Source organism: Protopterus annectens, chromosome 11.part0 (assembly GCF_019279795.1).
Source record: "Protopterus annectens isolate FY-2018-M chromosome 11.part0, PAN1.0, whole genome shotgun sequence".
NCBI lineage: Eukaryota > Metazoa > Chordata > Ceratodontiformes > Protopteridae > Protopterus > Protopterus annectens.
In genome coordinates this window covers 103,920,727-103,946,494 of record NC_056745.1, presented here as the reverse complement: position 1 = coordinate 103,946,494, position 25,768 = coordinate 103,920,727, and the positions used below count along the sequence as shown (strand labels likewise).

The window sequence follows — 25,768 nt, the reverse complement described above, 5'->3', positions numbered from 1 at the left end:
AAAATCGGAATTGCCTAGACGTAGTAAGGCCTTGCTGAGTTTAGTTCTGGTTGCTGCCAAAAAAAGCAATTACTAGAAAATGGAAATCAAAGTGAAACCAGCTGCACTAGAAGTAGCGAATATAGTAACAGAACTAAAAAAACTGGAAGTGGGATCTTTAGAAAAGGGTAGGAGCAAACTACATAGAAAAAATGGGAATTGTGGGAACAATACATGCAGAATAATGTTTTGGAGGAGGAATGGGGATTAAGGGAGGCAGGAATTAAATGAGCTGTGCAGTGTTTGACTGATTGTGACTGGACAGATTATAAGTGATGTGTTGTTGTGTCTTTCGGCTTTTCCCGGTTACTCCGGTCCGCTAATGATTGGCAGTAGATTTTTACGTGCCGAGTTGCCGGCTCTGACGCACAGCCTTCAACGAAGGTACACCCATTCATGAATATCTCCACACAGAAGATGCTCTAGCTGAGAATCGAACAGGACAACGTCTTACTGTGAGGTGACAACGCTACCGCAGCATATAAGTGATGTGTAACGTTTGCAAATAAAAATATGTCACTGTTGTTTGTTTTTATTTATTTAAATGTGTGAGCCTGTGTCATAAGTGATAATTTAAAGAACCAGCAAGATAAAAACCATCCACAGAGGCTATACACAGCAGACAGTATCAACGAACACTAGAACACCACTAAACAGTTCATATGAAATGATATGGAGACGCGGACTTCTACACATAGTCCAAATTTAATAGAATAGTTAGCGCTTTCACCACAAAGGCTTCATCAGACTAAAATACATAAAAAATCTCCAAGCATTTAAATAATGGAACATGTTCATCCATAGGTCAAACCAAATTCTGACATCATCCACTGCTAATTAATATACAATGTGCAGGGAACAGGTTAATCCATCTGGAAAACATACTTCCAAGTTATTTAATACTGACATTTAAACAATTGAATGAAGTCATTAACAAAATAACCATCACCCAAATGATAATATATAAAAGTAACATAAATATAGAAACTATTTAAAACCTATTAATATCTGAAACGTTAAAACCTATAAAATTGAATTTATTGCTTATAATATATCTGGTATGGGTTGAAACTCATCTCAATAATATAATGAGACAACTTAGAAAATGCATGTATATATACATAATCTATGTATATAAAAAAACATATAAATGGTGAGCATGACAACAGAATTCAAAGATCACCATGCCTAGCCAACTATGAGATTATTTCTTAATAAGACATAGCACTAAAGACGTAATAAGTAAAGATATTACTCGTAACACAGGACAGGTTATAAAGTATGTTAATTGGATAGGTGTAGAGCCTCAGTGGTCCAAGGACTAATCGTCTAAACTAAGTAAAAATAAACATAAACATAGAGAAAGATGGGCATTAAACTTCCTTTCACTTATGTACAGTCAACCTTCTATTCTGAAGGATAGGTCTAAGGGGGACTTTGTCATTCAGTCCTGATGTCCTGTCAGCTCTACATCTAATGATCCATCTTAACTCACTCTCCTCAGTGTAAGTTCCAATATCTCCCCCCCGGGGGCTTGGTGTAATAATTTGTATAACAGAGAAAATGAAAGTATGTGTGATACCTAACATTCTGTTATGCTTGGCCAAGGCATCAAACTCCGAGCCAACGCGTATATGATATACATGTTCCCTAATACGCTCACGGAGTTTCTTGTTGGTCTTGCCTATATAAAATGCTTCACAAGACACACATCTTGCGAGGTAGATCACATGTTCACTTTGACAATTGGTCGCTGTGTTAAAAATAAACTCACGTCCTGTAATAGGATGTGTAAAAACGCACCTTATGTCTATAAACTGGCACTGTCCACACTGATTACAAGGTTTGGTGTTGTCATGATTTCGTGAATTGATAATATTCGTCCCATCCAGACGACGGTGACATAAAATTTGTTTCAAGTTCTTCCTGTTCTTAAACAAATAATTAGGTCTAGGGCCTACTGTCCCACCAATATTTTCATCCAGAAGAAGTGTATCCCAGTGTCTCTCAACAATATCTCTGATCCTACGTGTGTCTGAGGTAAAAAACATAGGCATTCTCAAACTACCAATGCTTCTAATGTGTTGTACAATATCCCCCAAGGTATCATTATCAGAGAAGTGTGGACGCGCCCTGGATGTCCTCAATAGGTTAACCTCCGTAATCGCTTTATCCACTTCTGAAGAACTGTGCTGTCTAACTAAAACCCTTTTCCTTAGGTCAGTTAGTTCCTGTTGGTACCCTTCCTCTGTGGGATTAAGTCTAGAGGCTCTCATGACCTGGCCTCTAACTACATTGCCAAACACAAAATAAGGATGCATGCTGTTCCTGTGTAGCAATGTATTCCTATGACAGGCTTTCCTATGGACTGCCGTGTTAAGTAAACCATTGCCAAGTCTCTCAATATTGACATCCAAAAAAGAAATACTGTGCCTGGAAGAGCTAACAGTAAAACTAAGAAAGTCAGTCAAACCATTGATAGTTGAAACAAAATCAATAAGGCTGACATCATCTCCTTTCCAAATCAAAAAAAGATCATCAACAAAACGTTTATAAAATCCAACATTCTGTTTAAACTCTTCAAGTGGGAACAGCAGTTCTTCCTTCCAGTTAGCCATCACTATGTTGGCATAGCTGTTTGCACATGAAGTGTCCATAGCTACGCCATCATTTTGGATGTATGCAATGCCATCAAACAAAAAAATGTTGTATAAAACAGTTTCTAAAAACAAAGTCAAGAGATCTCATGCTTTACTGCCCAAATCAGAGTGCAAAGATAAGTATCGATGTATATTAATGACCCCTATATCATTCGGTATTGCAGTGAAGAGACTCTTAACATCTAATGTTACCAAAATGTAGGATTCATCATCCCTTACGTTTTTCATAAATGTGTATAAATCCAACAAAAACTGTTTACTGTCCCTCAATATAACTGTGTTTGCATCAACAACAGGTCTCAAAAAATATTCTAAATAAAGAGAAAATGTTTCGGTAACCCACCCCCGTCCTGCTACTATGGGTCATAGAGGTGGTTTAGATAAGGACTTGCGAACCTTAGGCAGTCCTTGAATTATAGGTATCAAAGGGTTATTCACCCTCAAAAACTTGAACAATTCCAAACTAATATCTTGATTTTTCAACAAATCATCCAGCATATCATAAATTTTATAAATCTTATTAACTACTTCCACCATATCTGTTCTAGTGTAGTAGTTCTCCTCTTGTAACATGGCGCTCATGTCTCCTATGTAGGCAATGCGGTCCATCAATACAATTGGCCCGCCCTTATCAGCTGGCCTAATAACTATGGAAGAATCCCTGCTTAGATCTGTAAGAGCTTTCCTTAGTGGGAATGATAAATTATTGTTTTTATTATTATCCACTTTATTCATCTTATGTAAATCCTGTTCTACTAATTTTGGGAAAGTATCAACAAGAGGGTGTAATACAGGGACAAATGTACTCGGGGGTCAGAACACCTTGGATCCCCCTTGACCACTGTTATCGCCATAGTCCAACCTGAGTTGGACATTACGTGCAAACAATTTAACATCTATAACAGAGTCAGTTAAGTCACTCTTACTAGTGGGTATAAACGCAAGTCCCTTGTTTAACACTTGTATTTCAAACCTACTTAAATTCCGGCTAGATAGATTAATGACTAAAGACTGTCCACCCAATCCCACATTTTCTTCAAGGTAGGGACGTGTGTTCGCCCCCCCCAATCCCTTCCGTTTCTGTCTCCCTCTGCTGAAAGACCTCTGCCTCCTGGTTTGTTGAAACGGCTCTATAGGGAAAGGGATGTGCGAATTATTGCCATGACCCTGTGATTGTGAGTGCATTGCTGTATTGTGTATAATTTTCCTCCTAACCACCTGTTCATTGCTGTTAGTATTCAACAAAGATGCATTAATGGTATTACTGTTAGACTCTAAAGCAGAGTCACCATTACCCAAAATATTGTTGTTAAATTCCCCAGAAGATGCTGGGAGTTTTAAAACAGACCCATCACCATCATTCACACTAACTTCAACCATTGGATTGCATACAATGTTTTCTTGATTTGCCATGCCCGTTCTTATTGGCATCACATTCAAAGCTACATTAGAAGTCCGTCCGGTTCCATTAGTCTCAGTTATACCACTATTACCTCTAGGCCAAGTTAAAGACATGGCCTAGCTTAAAGTCTTTAACATCTCTATAGATTTTACTCTTTTTTTTCTGTTCAGTCAGTTTTTTCTCGTAAAGTGAGACATTGTCCAATAACCTCTCCATACCCATTTCAGTCTTGGAACAAGGGTATTTCAAAAAAATCATTTCTTGCTGTTTAATTACATGGTTCCTTAGCCGCTCCTCCTCTGGACTAAAAAATTCATTCAATAGTTTCATGTAATTAAAACTAAGGTCCAGGTTGAGCTGTTGCCATTTAAATAAAAGTTCAGGATGTAAATTACCTGTCGTTGGCATTTTCAAGAAGCGCAGGCCTCTAGGCACAATTTTCTTCTGTAGACAAACATCGAAGTGCTGGTGCTGCAATTGCATCCGTTTCCGTTTAAGAAAATCCAATTCCAACCTATTCAAGTCATCAGTAAGACCCGCCAAGCTTTCCACTTCAGGGCCCTCAGCACCATTCTCAACAGTCGGCTCGTATAACATCAGCAGATTGTCTTTACCGGATGCACACTCCTGGAAGCGAGTTGACTTCCGGTTCTCTGTCTCATGTCCATGTAGAGTGTACGGTAACTCAATATTGTTACCAACCATTACTTCCATGTCCCCTTGACGGTGCGTAATAAAACTAGTGGCAAACAGCAATAATAAACAAAGGCACCACCAAAGGGTAAAAGCTCCTGTGGTTCCAAAGACAAGATAAAGAACCAGCAAGATAAAAAACATCCACAGAGGCTATACACAGCAGACAGTATCAACGAACACTAGAACACCACTAAACAGTTCATATGAAATGATATGGAGACGCAGACTTCTACAAATAGTCCAAATTTAATAGAATAGTTAGCGCTTTCACCACAAAGGCTTCATCAGACTAAAATACATAAAAAATCTCCAAGCATTTAAATAATGGAACATGTTCATCCATAGGTCAAACCAAATTCTGACATCATCCACTGCTAATTAATATACAATGCGCAGGGAACAAGTTAATCCATCTGGAAAACATACTTCCAAGTTACTTAATACTGACATTTAAACAATTGAATGAAGTCATTAACAAAATAACCATCGCCCAAATGATAATATGTAAAAGTAACATAAATATAGAAACTATTTAAAACCTATTAATATCTGAAACGTTAAAACCTATAAAATTGAATTTATTGCTTATAATATATCTGGTATGTGTTGAAACTCATCTCAATAATATAATGAGACAACTTAAGTGATAAGTGATAATTTAATAAAAAATTTTTTATTTTAAAAAAAAAATCCTTCTCTGAGTTGGGCATATTAGCATCCACATCTGGGCTGTAAGTAATTTATGTGCCTTCAGCTTTTATTTTCCTTTTGCATTTAGCATGTATGTTGTTCTGCAGATTATGCTTTCAGAACATAATTTGAGCATATATTGGTACCAAGGAGATGTCAGAGTCAACACAATGAGTAAAATGGGAGTCCCTGTCATCCCTTGTGGCATTTTGCATTTTGTGTTTCATAATTTAGAGTGATAAGTGTTTATTACTAACATCCAAGTTCTTCCGTCAGCTAATTTCCTGCTAGTTGCAGTAATTTTCTGCCCATTTCTAATATTCTGTAGTTATTTGTAAAAGATGTTTAATATCGTACTGAATTCAGACTATGCCATCTCCAGTTCATACCCTTTATCCAACTGCTTTATCACGTATTCCGAAAAATTAGCGAGGATGTTTTTTATTTATTTATTTATTTTTTATCTGTTTGTTAACTGGATGAACCCACTGGACAAAGTGTCCCTTTACAAGGGCAGTCTGAGCTCACTGTCTGGTTAAGTGACTTACTCAAGCAGTCAAACTGGTGGTGAAAGGAATCCGACCTTGTAATTCTGATTACAGGAAGCAGTTCATTCACAGCTTGGAGCCTTAGTCCTCTGCTCTAAGTGGCATGTTCTTCCCTTAGTGAATGAATGTATGCATGTATGTATGTATGCATGTTTTATTAATGTCATTTATTCCTTTAGTTGGTATTTGTCAACCACTGATTTTCTGTAATTGGCCTTGATTTTATTTGTCTTATGTCTGCATGTCTTTTGATAACCTTGCTTATTTTGCATTATTTGCCTCAGTGCTTGCTGACCATCGAGACTCCTTTCAGACAGACACTACCCTGTCCAAAAAGAGCAGTCATCAAGGCAACCATGAGGATGCTTTGTGCTCCTGTCATCTCGGCAATTACAGCGTTTTCTTTATTTTGGCCTATCCCAGTCCCTGTTGGTGATGAAAGCAATTGCATGGATGCAAGAGCTGCCTTATACAACTTGTCTGCATTTGTGCTTCTGCAAATGTTCCAACAGGGGGTTGCCATCAATGGCCAGTTATGCCCATGTTTTTCCTGACACTGGCTCATCACATCATGACTGGCCTCTGCTGTCCAGCCCATGCCTTGTTACTAGGTGCAGTGTTGTGAGTCAGATGGGAACAACTGTCCCTTCCGGCAGTGTCAGCCATGCTCATTCTCCCTGCCTCCACCATCAAGCTCCTGAGAAGCTAGTTAAACTCCAGTCATCTGGGCTGTAGTCAAGGCTTTATACCTCAGTGCCACTGACACAGGTTTAACCTCCTCTGTTTTTATTAAATGGAGGAACATAATCAACTGCTAAGCTGCGTCCTTAGTTTTTAAGATACTGGTTGTGTGTGTGTGTGTGTGTGTGTGTGTGTGTGTGTGTGTGTGTGTGTGTGTGTGTGTGTGTGTGTGTGTGTGTGTGTGTTTATAACTCTGTTAATCCCCCACTTTCTTTAGGAATAATGTACTTGTGTCTATATACTATTTTGTTTGCCTGTGTGTTTCTTTAGTCTAGTCATTGTATTTAATCATTTCTTTTTTTGCTTGTATTTTTTTATTTCCCTCTAAGCACCAGACAGTAGAAACAGTTTAGGATGTCCGAGTTACTGGTGTTTTCCTATAATTGTTCCCTTACCTTCCATTTTAGTATTTAGTTTCTTCTGCTCATTATTTTTTACATACATTGCTTGCTGGTTTTTCTAAGATGTGGAAGATATGGTTATTTATTCCTAGTGCTTTATTCCATTTTCTTCTCCTGGTGCACATCCATGCCTGGTTTTGCATTGTACACTACCTGAAAACCATTTTCCCCACTTCATACACTCCAAACCTAACAATTTCTATTGACCTTTTTTTTATTATTTTTCCATTTGATTGTGTGTGTCTGTGTGTGTATGTGTGTTTGTGTGCGCGTGTCTGTGCGCACGTGCGTGTGTGTCTGTGTGTGCGTACACACCCACACACATATATGTGTATATACATTTCATGCTCTTTACCTTTGAAGATTTCCCATTGCTCACTTCTTGATCTTAGCCTTCTTAACGCAGTCATCTCATATAATCATGCCCTGATTTTTGAAAAGAGAGACCTGGTAATCTTGGATTCAGAATCAGTATGGATATGGATTTATTCTGATATATTTAGTAGCTACAGTGGTGATGGTGGTGGTGATCAGTCATTATCTCCCAGGTGGAGTCTTCTGTTTTGTAGTTCTTTTCCAAATTTGAGAGTAGTCTGTTGATATTCGTGGAACCTACAAAGAAAATGTGAATAACTTTGCAGCAGAGACATAGCAAACAAGTAAAAAATGTACAGATTTTTAATTATTATGTCAATAAAGCTGGGATACGCCAGTTATTATTTTCATAAATAAAGTGGTGGAATTTGCTTACAAAATTAGTAATTTTCCCTTGGGTTTCCTCTGTATATTGACTCTACTCAGAAAAAAACTAATTCATTTAATAAAGCACTGACAAACAAATAAACAAATTGGAGGAATTTGCTATTAAAGTATATCACCTGACATGTCAGCTCTTCACTGAAATCCTATCCTCTATATTTCCATATCCTTTTGGTACATTCTATTTGTACCACCTCCATAAAGCTGGCGAGCTAATTACTAGCTAGTCTCTTAATCCAAGTTATTCTTTATGCTTTAGGGCATCTTCCTTTGGCATTTTCACATGTCCATATGGATTTCCAATTTAATTGCAGATCTTCTCCGGTATTTTGCTTTGTGGTTAATCACTTGTAAAGATTCTGTTGCTCGTTTGCATTTGAGCTGTTTGTTTTCTTGCTGTCTACCTTAACCCTCCCTGTCCAGTTGTGGTGCTGTTGTCAACTGCACAAAGCTTGTAGTCTCCCCTTGACACTCAGTCTGACTTGCTTTTTAATGAAGGTTCCCAGCAGTGATACTTCACCGAGTCTGTTGTGTTTTTCTACTTCTGTTTACCCTAGATTCTTCTGCTTTGGCTCTCTTGGCTTTTCCCTTCCTCTTTCAGATTTGCTGTTCTCTATATCTCCTTTTTAACTGTAACTGCCTGGGATATAGTATTTTCCCTCTCCTTGTGTATTCTGCTTCTCATTAAGTCAGTTACACCACCTTTCAGCATTTCTAGTCATTGACTGGTTGCAGTCCACAATCGCTGCCTGTTGTATAGTTGCCCAGCTCAACAGTCCACAGTAATTCCTGTTACTGCAGTCATACTTCTAGACCGGATCAACACCATCACCTACAGGAGTCTGTTCTTCCAACGTTTTCTTTCTGAGCCTGTCCACTGGCCTGCCAGCTCACTTATTACCAATGTCTGCCACCTCTTCTAGTTTTTACTCCCTGTTGTAATGCCATATGCCACTGTTCTAAATCACTCATGCTGTTTTCTTTCCTTTCCAGAAAATTTGAAAACATTAGTGGCTTTCCCAGCTTGTCTTATACAATGCCAATTAGAGTACAACTCAAAACAGCCACTTTGTAAACATAGAACCTGACAAAAATAAAAAGAGTCTGTCAATGCTAAATGTAGAAACTGCAGCATTCCTTTAGTGCATTAAAAGTATTATGCTACACAAGGTTTATTTTGGTAGGTCATTGATTTTCATCTCTTTTTGCGAATGTGTGGCATTAATTGTTCTGCTTAGTGATGCAAGGTGCTAAGCAGTTAACAGTGCTTTATATTCTGCATGCAGACTTGATAATAACTCTTTTGTAATGTTACAGTATGTTTTTTTTTTTCAAAAACTCAAAGCATCACCATGGACTATCTAGGAGTTTGCTACCACTAGGTCCTGGATCATAACATCCATATGCACCAGACCAGCAATCAGTCATGTTTTAAACACTTTCAGACTTGGTGCTAGTCTAAGAACTACAGGTAACATACTCCATATACTCGCTAATGTTGCTTAAAAGCCCCTTTTCTTAATTGTTCTCTTGAAACCCGGGACAGTAGAAAGAGAATTGTCATTCCTTGTTCTTGTTTGATGTGAACTAAGACACTCCTGGGCATGATGCCGACTAATAATTTTTAAAACAGTTATGTAAAAACAGTAAATCTCCCTCTTGAAAATGTCTAATTTATAGAATATAGCTCCAAAGCCTTCATTCTGTCTTAATAGTTTAGTGACCTAATTTCATGAGCATCTCTGGTTAATGCCCGTTGAATTCTGTAGAATGTTTTTATTTAGGTCTTTTTTGATATATGGGTCTACTTACTATTGTTAAGTAGCCCATATGTCAGCCTGGAAAGCATCGACCACAAATGCTTGACAAACTGGATGTCGCCATGCAGCTACTCATTCCCAAGGAAGAACCTTGATACATGCAATATTCCTAAATCAGAAACAAAGAAATAACATCATATACCTTCTGCTAATTATACACACTCTGAATGCACACAGTCCCCAGGGAAAGGGAATATTCTCTTACCCAGAAACTGTCAATTTAACACGCCTGTTGAACATCCTGCATACGTCGACCAAACGTGGTTGATGAAGCAGATGTCAACCAACATGCATTTAGACCAATTGCAAGACATCCCATAGATATGTATAACACAAAATATGGCTAGATAGATGTGGAATGCTGTGGGTTTAACGGGTGTGATCAAGGACTTGTATAATGAGATAAACACTTATTACATACATACATACCAATATTTCAAGCACGGGCATAAAATCCCCTTCTAGCTTGCCAATATACCAAAACACTTGTTCCCATGATAAGTGTCCTGGCTGTTCTTAAAAATATCTAAACTATTTTTTGCTTTAATGTAATTTGCTAATCTGTTCCATGCATCAGCTACTCTGTCAGAGAACCAATTAGTTCACTTCACATTCCTATAGAATCTTCTACATCGGTTGTCTGATGATTCTCTAGTACTTTTTGATAACCTCAAACATTCCCAGTGGTAGTTGTCAATAAATGCCCTATATACCCGAATAACATCTCCTCTTGGATATCTGTAAGAGACACTGTACAAGTTCAGTTATTTTAGTCTTTCATAATAACTTAGATTTTCACATCCATGGATGCCCTTAGTATATTTCTGCTGTACTCTTTCCAGGTTACTCATGCTTGTCTTCTTATAGAGTTTCCATATTGTTATTCCATACTCAAGTTTGAGTCTAATGTAACTAACAAACAATGACTTTGTCGTTTTTAATTTCCTAGACTTTATAAATCTTTTTATACAACCTATAGTTCTATAACTATTATTAACTAATTGGTTGATATGATTAGCAAAAGTCATAGCTGGATCTACCCATATACCCAGGTCCTTAAATGAGTCTACAGTTTCAATCACTGCGTGCTGTATTAAATATTCACCTTTTAGTGTATGTCTCCCAAATCTCATATGCTTAGTTTTTGATGTATTTATCAGCATATTATTCTCCTGTGCCCAAATGGTCAATTTAATCAAGTTATTTTGCAGACATGTCTTATCTGTAACACTTGTAATCAGTTTACCCAATTTCAGGTCATCTGCAAATAGACTGTAGAACACCTCAGATGAAAAAGTTAGATCTGAAAGATACAATCTAAACAAGTAAGGGCCTAGGGCAGGACCCTGTGGGACACTCTGACTGTAACCAAGGATTTCACCTGTCCAGTTGGTGTGTGATACTTCCCATGTCCTATTTGTAAGCCATGCATCTATCCGTCTTATCAGCAGTACATCAATACATAGTTGTACTAATTTATTGATCAATGTTTTGTGTATGACCCTGTCAAATGCTGAAGTTGTCTATATAAATTACATCACAGCACATTCTTTCATTCTTAGCTGTTATTATATTGTTATAGAACATCATGTTACAGGTGGCAATAGATCTATTTTCAACATATGCATGCTGATATATGGTTTCTAGTCCCAACCTATCCAGTTCTGACAATAACTTATCCAATGTTACCTTCTCCAATTAATTTTCCACAACATGAAAGTAGACTTAAGGGTCTCTATAATTCTGGGTTTGTCCTACTGCCCTTTCCCTTAAAGACAGGTTTAATAAGCGCATGTCTCCAATCTTGAGGACTCTCCCCATATTTATACGACCTACTGAATAATAGAAGTAATGGTAGTGTAAGTTCTTGCTGAAGTGTTCTCGGGTCATTATTACTAATTCCGGCTCCCCCCGCGCTTTGTTTGGATCCAGTTTGTGCATTTCTTTTTCAATATAATCTAATTTGATTCCAGTATCTGGGGTTACCTGGATGTCGCTAGGACAACTTATCACCCCTTTTGTGGAGCAAAACTGCTTTGGATAAGATTTTGTAAATGTATCTATAATCTTTTGTGTTGGAGAATAAATTTTAGAATCTGCACACGGTTTATCAATTTGTGTCTTTACTCCTTCCACATCTTAAGTATCTATAAAAAGGTTTCCTATTATGCTCAATATCTTTATATAACTTATCTTCAAGTTTTTCTTGATCTTGTCTCACACTATGCTTACTCTGTTTGTCCAGCTTGTTTATTTCAGTTGTCAACGTTGTAGTTCGACCTCTCTTCCATTTCTTATATTTTTTGTCTCTAACCTTAATCAGATATCTTGTTCTTATGGAAATATATCCCCCTGATGTTGTATGCCTAGTTCCTGATGTTAAACACTTTTTTTCATTTTTTGCACTCAAACAGTTTCTCTTTCAAAACTTTCCACATTCCATCTGCAGTTTTTCCACTGAACACCTCACTCCACTTAGTTTTACATAGTGACTGTTTTGCTTCCATATAATCTGTAATTAACCTTCTGTGCATTGGTTTAGATTTCAATTTGGCAGAATTATCTAGCAACAAATTAACATTAATAACCCCATGATCACTACACATCAGTGGTGGTAAAACTTGACTCGAAGTTACAGTAATTTTTTTGGGAACACAAACAATATCTAATATGTTCCGTCCCCTGGTAGTTTTTTTTTACAATCTGAAGCAATTGCTGTTCCTGACTATACACTGTGAATAATTTCCTTACTAATGTTGTAGAATCAATATTATTCAAGTCTGTTTCTGGTAAAATTAAATTCCCTCCTGTGTTTCATGCAAGAAATGTATGAATTCCTCTAGGTCATCTGCACTTGACTTTGGTGGTCTATACACTCCAACAATTGTTATATGTTCCAGGGTTGTCTTTATTGTCACAGTTGCACAGTCTATAATATTGGTGTTATCAATGAACATGTAATAATCACAAGTCTCATAGCTATCTTTAATCCCTATCATAACACCTCCACCTGATTTTTTGTTAGAATGTCTGTTACAGTAAAAACATTTATACCCTGACAGAACTGATTTCCAGTCATTGTTCTTTAACCATGTTTCACAAATTATAACAACATCAATCTTGTGAGAATGTAGCAAATTTTCCAATAAAAACACTTTATTATTAATGCTCCTAGCATTAACAACCATCAGAGATGCATCAAATGTTGCTATCTTTGAGCTGTTAAATTTTCAACCTGGCAAAAAATCCTGGCTAGTGTTCGTCAAATATTGCATAATATCTGCTGCAAAAATTATCTTCCCTATTTTAACAAGTGCATGCCATCCTGTCTGAACACATTTGCCCAAAACAAGGCTTGGAAGATCTACACATTTCCATTTCTTAAAACAGTACATTTGTTTCCATGTAGGTGTTTATCCAAAAAATCCTTTCATTCACAGTGACCTGACTGTCCTTTCTATAGGTGATTTGTGAAAAATATGTCCTAACACCAGTACAAGCTATACTATCTAAGAGGGCTGTCAGTTCCCTACTAACAGTTAGAGAATCCTTGCTGTTGACATCATTTGTACCAACATGAATAAAAACATATCCATACTTCCTTACATTAAGGCTTTATTTCCTCCTGCTTTAGATCTTAGCATCTCAATCAATGTGCTGTAAGGTCTTCTTATTTTTAGAATTAAAGGTATTTACCAAGAGTTACTGCTTTTTTAATTTCTCCAGGTCTTTTGGGTTTCTAAAACTATGCCGGGAATGGACCCCATTCCTAAGTCAAAGGATGATTAAAGTTCATTAAATTAGTATTGGTTTCAATCTTTGATCTCAGCCAAATGTGCTGTCCGTAGCACCTGTTGCTCCTGTTACTACTGGAACTGTCTAAGTAGCTTTCTTCCACATTGCTCTTGTTGCCTGCAGATCCTGATATTTTATGACTGTGTGTCTGTCTGTGCGCAGGACACTGTAGTCACTGGGTGTAGCGATTTCAATGATCGCTACTTCTTGTCTTGGATCACTATATCCAGTTTCCTAGCATCTATCTTTTGAACTGTTGGTAATGGGTGATCCCATGTGATATAAACTTCATAATTTTCTCTGATGCTTTGTGGCTCACGTTTCCAGTGTTTTTCAGCCACTTCAGTACCATAATGTTTACACAATCCCCAGTGCAACAGTCTCGCCACATTATTATGCCTTTCAGTATATAATCCTCCTGCCATTATTGTGTCACAACCAGCAACGAGGTGTGTGACTGTTTCCAGTTCGGTTTTACAAAACCTACATTTGTCTGTTTCTCCCACATGTTCAGTGGACTTTGTAAACCAGCGTGTACGTAGCCTACTATCTTGGGCTGTCAATATTAACCTTTCATCTCTTGGTTTGAATTCACCTCTCCTTAACCATTCCTACGTTCATTCCTGATCAACTTGAGGTTCTTCCAGAAGTTTACTATATTTATGCATTTTCTGCATTTCTTGCCTTCTCATCTGGGCCTTCACCTTATATTCTTTCTTTTGTTTTTTGGCACATTCATTTGCTGCCTGATTTTTATCTACTTCTGGTTTGATTTCCATTCCTGCTTGATGCCAGTATACTTCTGCTAGATTAAGCAGAGAAGACATCTTAGATTTATTCTCCTTATGTTTCCAAACTTTCACTACATTTGGGTCTTGTGAGGTCAGCAGGTATGTGTGGAGTCCCACGATTGCAGATCTATACATGTAATCAATTTCAAGGAGGCCCATCCCACCTTCAGAACGGGAAATATATAATATTGGTATATACTGATTTTTATAGATCATTTAGTGAGCATGAAGCATCCTTTTTGTTTTAATATCCAATCTATCCAACACATTTTGGGGACAGTCAATCACTCCAAAACTGTTAAGTTAGGACAGGAAGAGCAAATTGATTTATAGCTTGGATTTTGTTCCTAGATGGCAACGCTGTTAACAGGATTAATTTAAGTCTTCTAAAGTATTCCTTTTCTAAGTTTTATTCACATTTGTTCATGTTGTATTGCTGATCCTTCATTAGTTCCCAGATATTTATGCACTCCCTCTTGCTCAAGTTCTTTTATGTCACATTCTTGTCCCAAACTGATGTTTTCCTGGTGCTGCAGGTTTTCTGCTTTAAAGGTTGCTTTTGTTCATTTATCAAGACCAAATGACATTCTTATATCATCTGAAAAAGTTTTGACAACCTGCAGCTGTGCTCTCAGTTCCTCATCTAATGAGCTATACAGTTTTAAATCATTGACAAAGAGAAGATGAGAAGTCTTTAGACTTTTGTCATTTTCTAGGAGCCAAATTATAGCCATGGCCTAAGCTGTTAAGTAAACAGCTTAATGGGTTAAGGGCAAGGCAGAATAGCAGCAGTGACAGACAGTCAGCCTGGAATATCCCCCCTTTGAATTTTTATCCCTGGGATAATAATTTGTCCTTTATTATGGTGTAATTGCAAACTGGTCTGCCATGGTTTCATGGTTACTATAATGTAGTCAATCAGTGTAGGGTGTATCTTATACATTTTTAAGCACTTTTTTATCCATGAATGTGGGATACTATCAAATGCTCTTTTGTAGTTAATCCTTGTCATAGTTAGATTCTTCCCCTTTTTACAGTTCTCCACTATGACTTTATTTAACAACAAATGATCCTTTGTTCCGTATGACTTTCTTCTATTGCCCTTTTGTTCTGCTGCCATAATTGAGCTTTCTTCTACATGACTATAAACTCTGTCAGCATCAGTTCCCGTGTATAGTTTATACGTTGCCGGACGTTATTGGTTTATAATTTTTACTTTTTAAGCCCCTTGTTATTTTCACAGATGGCAGAATATGTTGATCTGCACTGTAGGTGTACTTAAAGTTTCTGTTACCACAGTGCAGGACACTACATTTGCTGATGATAAAGAAAGCAATTTACAGACTACTATTCCAGTGCATTCAAAGTTGCATTCTTTCTTGATCTGCAGTGTTTGTCACAGTGCTAGCAGTCACAGAATCATCAGTGAATTTCCTTTCATACCTATGAAGGTGGACGTAAAAATGTTATGTGAGAAGGGCAAAAACAGTTACTTGGGTTACTATTAATAATTATAGTATTTGAAAAAATACTAGTGATACTCGCACTGCACTTTTTGTTATACAACCAGTCGTTAGCCCAGCTCATTATGAAGTCATAGAGGTTCATCTTTTCCATCGTTGATAGTATAATATAATGTAACCGAACATATTATGAGGGACTGAGTTAAATGCCTTTGCTAAAAGCAACTAAATTGTATGCGCTGATAAATTCAGATTCGGGACATCAGTCAGGTTTGTACAAAACTTTAGCAAGTTACTTTGACATAACCTTCCTATTGGGCAACCTTGTTGGTTAATGTCTAGCCATAATTGGCAATTAAAAGATGGCTGCACCCTGAAAAGTAGTTTTTTAGAGCTTATCCAGTGTGAAAAGAAAAAAGAGGTGTAGAAAAAAAATGTAAAAGCTGACTATCGGTAAAATTTCGTTACTGGTTAGTCATTACAACTCTGGTGGGGAAGAACTTTGGTGATCCTCCGCAAAAAGCAGTTAAGGTTTCAACTTTGGTACAGGACATGACTTCTAGTAATTTAGGGGGAAAAAATTGAATGCATTCAGCTGTGCTCAAAATAAGTGAGTCACTGGAGACATATGTAAAGTCGAATGACAAAGGGCCGGAAAGAATAGAAGAAGCTTTAAGCAGCTATTCAGATGAGCTGATAATATTGCAGAAATCAGAGGATGGAATGGAAGAAAGACTGGCTGAATGTGAGGCTTCTCAGGAAGAACCTTTTCCAAAATAGTAGTTAGAAGACAGGGTGAGCAGAGAAAATCTTAGGTTTTCTGCTGAACTAGAGAAACTGGAAGGAATAGATTGCACTCATTTTGTAAAAATACTAATATAGAACTGGACTAGTATTCCACAACAGGATGTATTAATTAAAATGTAATAGCATGTGTATCCTATAAATTTGGCCTTGAAAAAAGAAGCCATGACCTTTATCAATAAAGATGCAGTCGTACCAGCAGAAAGAGCTGCTTCTGACAAAATTGTGGCAGATAAGAAAAAGCATTACAATTGGGGACAAAAGATTGTTTTAAAAAAATGATTATTTTGTGTACACCATGCGGAAGAGAGTTTTACATTCAATCATTTTTTAAAACAAAAAAGCTCATCCATCCAGTCACCCACAACCCCCTTTTCCCATTTTTGCACATGGGGTCAGGGTGTCACGTCAGCAGTGAAAATCATGTAGAGCCAAGGTATACACTGACGGCTATCTAGCCCTGCCTCTGTAGTTCTTCCACACACTATAGCCACTTTAGAGTGTCCAATCCACCTATTGCTTATCTTTGGAATGTGGGTGGAAACAGGAGCACCCAGAAAAACTCAAGCGAACACAGGAAAGACATGCAGACTCCATACAGGAGGCACCCCAACCGAGAATTGAACCAGGGAAGCTCTTGCTCTGAGGCGACAACACTATCCACTACACCACTTTGCTGCATGGTTCATGTATCTGAGAATAAATAAATAGGAATTGTAAACTTAAATACATTTCGCTTCTTAGCTGATTTACCGACTTCACGCTTGTCATGCAGCTAACCTAGGGTCATCATTCAACACCACTCCCAAAATGTTTCATATATGCATCAAACAATGCAGTTGAATTCAGCAGTTTAGTCTTTATGGCTTCCACACTGTTTGTCATCTTGTTAGCATTCAAGTCACAGAGCATCATGGTGATTTCTTTTTTGCTTCTGAGCATCTCCTTGATTAAAATGCTCTGATTTCCCTGCGAAATCCATTTCTTTTATCACTATGTGTTAATGACTTTACCCATTAACTCTCCAAAAACTGTGTTGAATAAATATTTTAACTTGATCATTTTCATTCTAGCTTCTTAAACAAGTAAAGCAACCTGAGGAGATAACGGACTTCAGCAAGCATTACACGAGTCCCCAGAGCTTGCTTTTAATGTTTTAACCTGGGCAGGATATACATTCCCAGCAATAGCCTAGATTTCCAAGACCAGCTTCCAGGATTGTTAGTTTATTTGCTGGGGCTTGCTGGTAAAGGCTGAATCCAGGATTTTGGAGCCTGTTCCCAGTGCCTTAAGCAAAAGTCCTCAGGCATTCTACAAAAAGCTGTAATCCATATTTCCAAGAATTGCTCCTAGCTTTTTAGTCTTCTTGTTTGGTATAGTAGGTAAGGTTTTATGCTTTGAGTAAGTTACATGTTGTAGCCCTAGATATGATTCATACGAACAGCATTTGAATACTGTACAACTCATCAAGTCTTATAACCAGAACAAAAATACTGGACCAGCCTTAGAAAATGTGTTCTTTAGCAAATATGTTTTAATCTGATTAACAGGACTAGCTTCACAGGATCTCCTCACAGATTTATGAAATTAGTTTTTATTTCATTGCTGAAGTCTTAACTGCTTTGATTTATAATCATGGCGTTGATTTTACTTCCTACATATTACTCAAGAATTTAACCCAGAGTCTTGTATTCTACATCTGTGACTTAGATTTCTGGTGCCTGTATTCTGCAGTTTGCCTTGGGTCCCTGGCATTTGTTTTCAGCTTCTTTGCATGTGCTTATATTGTCTATGCCAAGAATCTTGTTACACGCTACTGGGGTGTCATCCACAGTTCTTCCAGGATGCTTGGAGTTTAACATGTTTTGACATAGAATTTTTGGAACCAAGTGGTTAGCTAGTTACATTTTGGAGTCTCCTTGAGTCTTTAACCAGGGCTTCCATGGTCCAGTTCTTGGGACATACACAGGTTGTCAGGGAGAAATGCTAGTGTGCCTCTCCAGAAAATATTATTTGAAACCGATAGCTTCCCTGAGTTCATTGTTTTGTAGAACCTCATCTTAGTTTATGTTTTTAAGACGTGAATATTGATGCTAAAACTACTCCCGTCTGCTTTTATTTTGCAGTAACATTGTATTGTAAAACTGTGGCTTTTTATCTGAAACACTAGGTTTGCATTCTTCATTTGCTTCTGTTCCCTTTTATGCAGCTCTGATGTCCAGTTTGCCATTTCCTTGAATGGTAGAGATGCACTTACAGAAGATGAGGCAAGCCTTTCCTCTCTTGGTGTGGTACATGGAGACTTAGTTTGGATAGAAATTCATGGTTCATCGCCTGCAGTGGTCTGTGCCTCAGACCAAAGTAATATGCCAGCTGCCTGTGATTTTAGACAAAAAGCAATCATGATTTCTGAAAATGGGACAGGCGAGTCATCTTCCTTAGTATGCGAAAACCAGGCAGGAGCCAGTAGTGAGTCTGTGGTAAGAATCGACAGTCTACTTGTAATTGTTCCTTCACACACTGTCTTTGTGTTTGTATGTTGTATATGAAAAAGCTGGTGATATTAGACTGTTGGTCTGTGAATTACTGCAGGTATTGATACTTTCCTTTTCCATTAACCCAGTTCCTCATTCACTTGTTTGATTATCTTTGAACCCCTAAACATTTTGATGTTTTTATCTTAACAAGAAGTTTGGCCTTCACTAGTCCATTTTTGAGAAAACAAATACTTTTAGGTTCATAGGTAGGTACTAGGCTATCTGCCCTAGGGCCTATACAAGCCTAGCCAAAATGTCCCGTGGCTTTCGCCACCCAAGAAAATTATTTTCCTGTGCCCCTGTCGAACAGAGCCACAGAGGTGATCCCTGGGGTGAATTTCCAATTTCCCATCCAATCATCAAGACTTGTCTTGAAGAGTGCTAATGAGGAGCTTTGTTTGATATAGATAGATAGTTTGCTCCAGAGTATGGGAAGTCTCTGGGACAGGAATCTATCCTTCCAGCACATTCCGTTTATTGTGATGACAAGGTTTAGGTCCCTAGAGCGTGTAGCTCAGAGGGATTGGGATTTCTTTAAATGGAGCATGTCCAACAGCTCTAGGTTTGACATAGCTTTGTATGCTAGGCAGATATCGCCTCTGAGTAGGCGATATGAGATGGAGTAAAGCTGGAGTTTTTTTAAACGGTCTGCATAGGGCATCTGTTTGAGGCTGGTAATCCTCTTTGTGAAGTATTTCTACGGCCTTTCCAGTTGTAGATGTCTTGTGAGGTACATACCAAAAGGGGAGTTGTACTCTATAGTGGGTCTAATGAGTGTCGAGTAGAGAGCAACAGTGACCTGTTTTTCCTGGATGAGAACCCTTTTGTGATGAGGTGTGCCACGTAGAAGGATTTCCTGACTACTGTGACAATGTGATTATCAAAGAAGGGACTACTGTCCACCTGTGTCCCAAGGTCTCTTATCACACAATCGGCATTAAGTAGACTGCCACCTAAGTGGTAGCTCATGGGTACAGAGTTTTTACTAAAGGGGATGACAGTGCACGTTTTGGCATTGAGCTTGAGGCCATGGCATCTGTCTCAGTGAGGCCCTTTTATAGGATGTCCACATCGTTAGGAGTTTCAGTTATGGCTCCTAGTTTGCAGCCATCATTAGGTATTTCGTATGTCTTTTACAGTTGCCGTAGATGAGACGTTTTCTTCCCACCCTTTCTCCTTACTCAGTGTACTCCTTCAGCTTGTCTCCTGTTAATTATGTGCAAACATATTGAATCCCCATCCTCTGGCTTATCTGTGCTCCACTTTATGCATTTTGTAACCTTGCCTTCTTTATATTACCTTCACTTTGTTTGTTTTTATTTTCCTGATAACTTGTCTTTGTAAGCCATTAAGAATGTAATCTCCTGACTGGCTACAGCACTACATCATTCTGAACCTGACACAGTAATCCATATTAAACCTCACTAGTGCTTTTATACCTTCCCAGTGCTCAGTACGGTAGGTGTGAACTTCATGTATATTCTAGTTATGCATCTAGACTACTTTAAACAAGAATAGGAACAGATTGTCACTGAAAATCTTTGTAAAAATCAGTTCTTGTAAACTTGTAATGAATATGAGCAAAGTAAACACCAGAGAGATCATCAGCCCAAAGTGACTGATCTCAGTGCATACCTTAGATTTTAAGAAGAGGTGATACTTCGATCTTCAAGGTTGGTTTTCTCTTTCAGGGAGTTTTATAAATGCTGGCAGAACATCAGATACTATAACTCTCAACTTCTTTGCTAAATAATTGTATTCAGTGCAGAAACTAATAACAGAAGAAAGGCTCAAAATCAGGAACATATTTTAAGTATTACTCTAATTCACTTAAAAAGTTAATAGAGTGACATATTTTGGACAGTAAGAAGTATAAAGCTCTGATGTTTGGATTTATTGACCGTCTATAATCCTGAATGATATGCCAGCAAATCAAACTTTTTACAAAGGACAGAGCAGAATTATAAGGCAAATTCAGGGATGGTTTGTGAACTCAGGGTTATTGGCATGTATGCATAATTCCTCACTGAGGTAATTAAAAGTGACTTACCCCTGCTGTTTGATGACTGCTAAACAGCAGTCACTAAACAGGTGTGACAGTAGCATTGTTGCACAGTGTATCGCTGTTTGCTGAAATAAGTAGAAAATTAGTATTGCTATAACTTATACGTGTGTGTGTGTGTGTGTGTGTGTGTATCATAGTTTTTTTTTTTTTTTTGTGCCCTTCCCCAATAATGCTGGGACATCTACACTACTCTTCTGGGTGTCAGTAAAAATGCAGTTAACAAGGAATTATATTTCAAAAGAAAGGCATAAAGTATGTCACAGAACATTCAGACACTTTGATCATCTAGGAGTCTGGTGGCTCCTATTACCCGGACTGTATAAATTGATACCGGGAGGCCTCCTTAATCATGCTTGACTGTGTGAGGGCCTCACAAAAGCTGTTGCTGGCTGGGGAAAAATGAGGAGAGAAAAAAATTTATTAATTTTCTGATTACACTCTTCAGCCTGAACTGGGTCATGATATGACTGTGATAGGATAAAGCTTATAATGGCCTCTGCTGTCGACTGTACCCATTCTAAAACCAGCCCTGGCCCTTTGTGTACAGAAAGTTGTAGTTTATGTGAGGGGCTGGGGATTGTGTGGTCATTACTTAATTTTCATCACAGTCAGACCTTAGAGGTGTGCACAGGAGGTCATTATGGTTTGTGTTTGGGCTTTCTCACAGACCTTAGAGGTGTACAAAGAAGGTTACTATAGCTTGTATAGAGGCAGCGTACTATTTGGGAGCAACAAAGTTGAATCCATTACAGTCATTGTTTTTTTTCCATTTTCCTCACAATCCCGCATCAGGCACATATACAGCTGGAAGCCCTTGGGGCGTAGGGGTGAGGGGTGAGGAATAAGGAAGATGTATGTGTATGTCAGCAGTCACTTAAATACATAACTATGGCCATTTTAAACTCTGCTTTCATCCCAGTCTAACACCAGAGAGATGCATAGGCCATGACTTTCTTTTCTGGGGTTTAGGGAGGCAGGCAGTATTTACAGATAGGATCTGTATATCCTCACTATCGTTGGCTTGTTAGGTTATTGTGAGCTACTACTTCGTCAGCTTATTTATCAAGATGATAAAGCCTGGTAGGAACCTGGCGAAAGCGCTTGAGATATTCGATGTTTTTTGGTTTTAAAGGTTATTAAAATATTTCAAACTACAGTTTGCTGCAGCCTGTCGTTTCTCTGTTGTGGACTTTGCTGTTGGTGTTTGTATCCTGCATAAGATATAACCGCTTGCCATATTCCAAAGCTTCAGGGCAACTTCCATGTGCGCAAACCATTGATCAGATTTTGCTGAGCTGTCTAAACGTTAGATTTCAGCTCCAAGCCCTTCAAAGCGTTCCTGCCTCTGAGAGAGGTACTCCTCTGCAGGCTTTCAAGGACTGACGATTGGCTGATGCTCTTCCTTTGCTGGGCAGACAAGTTCCTTCAGGGAAAAAAATTCCACTTTACTACTTTCTTGAAGCAAATTTTTTTTTTTTTTAAGATGTACGTTTAAGCTAGGAAGAAGTGTTTTTGCTGGCTATCTCATGACCTTTATGTACTTTTAAATGGGAGCACACTGTTTTACTTTTATGGTAAAAAGTTATTTAAAACTACTTTTTCTATGGAGAAACTGTGGTTATTTTACTTTTTGGGTAGCATAAAGTGCTTAAAGTGCTTTTCACTGTTTTTGTTTTCCTCAGGGAAACAGTTTTTGCCTCACCTCTTTCCTGTTTTACCAAGTATTACTGTTAAGCTTCCCCAGGAAACAAGCAGCATTTTCAGATTGACCATGGAGCAACATACTTGGTTGGACCTTCTTCCAAACACAAAAAGAAAAAGGTTGTTTAGCAGCCTCTGCCAGCACAACAGGCTGGTAATTTGCCTCAGCTGCAGGTAGCTGACTCTGCTGTGGCCAAAGCTGATTCCTCAGACAGCCTGTCTTTTTTCTTCAGATCCTTCTGTTGTAGCACCTATAGCCACTATGGACTGAGGGTTAGACATGCCCTCTGCGGCCGTTGGGTTCCCCTTATTGAGAAAAGGAGAGATGCTGTTGTTGGTCCTGAGAGAAAGGGCAGTGGAATGTGCAGCTGGTTAGCCAGGATGCTTTGGCCACCAGTTGACTGGGTTAGTCTCACTAAGCTAGTGGCCTCTTTTCAGGGGTGACCCAAGATGTTATTTATGCTGTTAGGGGAAATTTGGCCAGGGCATTGGAAAACTTTCCAAACTCTTTTCGCTAAGTGCTGTGGGATCTTTTATATCCACGTGAGTTACCAGCAACTCAAGGAAATGGGACCTCAGTTCATATGTTCATAGGTGTTTACTAAACTAATGACCGCAAGGGCCTTTTTAAGCCTAGCCATGCATCCTAAATCTCTGACAAGTTCTAATATCCTTGATAAATGTAAGCGTGGGCCTGGGAGATGAACCATTTACAGATTACCTCTGTCCATTAGAGACATAGATGCCAAACCAAGGATGAATTTCTGGTTTCCCATCTAATTGTCCAAGTTGCGCTTGAATTGGGTTAGGAGGAACTCTCATATGGATGGGGAGCTTGTTCCATAGACTGGGTAGTCTCTGGGATACATACCTATCTCTCTAGCAGGTCCTATTTATATCACAGGCAAGGCTTAAGTCTTTAGAATGGGTACTTCTGGTATTGTTTGTTTTTTGAATATGCAGGAGGTCCATCAGAGTGGGGTCTGACAATGCCTTGTATGTCAGGCATAGATCTCCCCTCAAAAGCCTGTAGGAGACAGAATACAAGCTTTTTTTTAACATTTTTGTTAGCATCTCATCCAAAGTACGATATACTCAGGAGTGCAATCCTACCCCCCCCCCCCCCCCCAATTATGCTTCATTGCATTGTCAGCAAGCCTTCTTCCTGGTGTGGAGGTGGAGCTCACAACTTTTCACACCAAAGGCATGTGTGCCACCTGAAGTTGGGAACAGGGAATGTATTGGGTAATGCTGAACATACATAGTTTTATATATGAATATTGCACACAGATATGGAATGCAAGCATTGAAATATTTTATGGGGGATACCCCAATATCCAATTATGTTATGGAACTGATTCAGTTTTGTTTGGAGAATAACTTTTTATGTTTAATAATGAAATATTTAATCAAAAACAAGGTATAGCCATGGAGCACCATTTGCCGCATGTATGCAAATTTAATAATGGCTTTTTATTTAATTGGAATATTTGATGTTCTTCATCTCACATTGCTGCAGTCCTTACTTATGGGTAGTCCGCTGTCCTCGGTCGGCCCGAATACCAAAGTATTAGGCTGACGTCGGTCATGGGCGCTCAGAACTGACATCAGGCGTCAGAGTATAAAAGCGCATGACCGGCGTCATATCCTCAGTCTTTTTGCCGCATGGTCCGATGCAGAAGCAGCGTTGCGAGTGCCGTTGGCGTTCTGAAATTTTAATTCTGAGTTTCAGACCGAAACCAAGTTGGGCTAAGTACCCGTTGGGAATATTTTGTTTTTCTTGCCTCAGTTAATTCCGGATGTCAGAAAAAGTGAATAACTGTATTTCTTGTGGGAAACCGATACCGCATAGGGATTATCACTCTCTTTGCATTCCTTGTTTGGGACGGACCACGGCGTGTCGGGTGTCGGTTTTGTGCTAGGTTTAATAAGCGCACTATAAAAGAAGGTTAGATTGTGCTAGGTTAGTCTTTGGTAAGCGGTGTAATTACAATATGCCGTCGGATCCTCCGGCGCCCGCTTCCACGAAGAAGCGCAAAGACAAATCCTTGAAACCTAGACAGGTGGATTCATCCGTTTCGGACGCCGGTCCTGCAGAAGCTACAGTAGAGCAGGTGGATCCGGCTGAAGTTTCTGTTGAGCCTCAGGGGTAAACTTTGATTTTGCAGGATGTGGCCTCCCAGGAGTCAGGTCAGGCTGAAGGGGCCTCTCAAGTTACTGTTCTCCCTTCTATGCCTAAGGTGGTTAGGCCTTCTGCTTCTATTTCTAAGGCTTCTTCTAAGGGCAGGTCTGTTTTGCCTTCCTCTGGTGTCCCTCCAGGTACTTCAGGGTCTGTGCCTAAAAAGCACATGCTTAAAATGGCAGAAGATTTGATTACTTTAATTAGAGGTTCTATGCCCCCTCCTGATAAGAGGCCCAGGGTGGAGCCAGAGTTGGAAAGTTTGGATCAGGCCTTAGATGACTCAGAGTCTTCTGCTGAAGTTATTCTAGATTTTCCTCCTTATTCGGATTCTGATGCAGAGGATTCCACTCCTTCTGCTTCTCCTCCAGTTACGACGATTCATGAGTTAACACTCCTCGGGTGAGGAATAAGGAAGATGTATGTGTATGTCAGCAGTCACTTAAATACATAACTATGGCCATTTTAAACTCTGCTTTCATCCCAGTCTAACACCAGAGAGATGCATAGGCCATGACTTTCTTTTCTGGGGTTTAGGGAGGCAGGCAGTATTTACAGATAGGATCTGTATATCCTCACTATCGTTGGCTTGTTAGGTTATTGTGAGCTACTACTTCGTCAGCTTATTTATCAAGATGATAAAGCCTGGTAGGAACCTGGCGAAAGCGCTTGAGATA

The 25,768-nt window shown here is 38.7% G+C and overlaps 1 protein-coding gene across 5 annotated transcripts in view; it reads left to right on the top strand.

Moving 5' to 3' along the window:
* FBXO7 (F-box protein 7) overlaps positions 1-25,768 on the top strand; it is a 457,269-nt gene that overhangs the window by 62,110 nt on the left and 369,391 nt on the right. For all 5 annotated transcript variants that reach the window (XM_044087479.1, XM_044087481.1, XM_044087477.1 and 2 more), the window contains exon 3: positions 18,819-19,089. In XM_044087479.1, the coding sequence (XP_043943414.1) occupies positions 18,819-19,089 (271 nt within the window). The remainder of the gene's footprint in view (positions 1-18,818; positions 19,090-25,768) is intronic.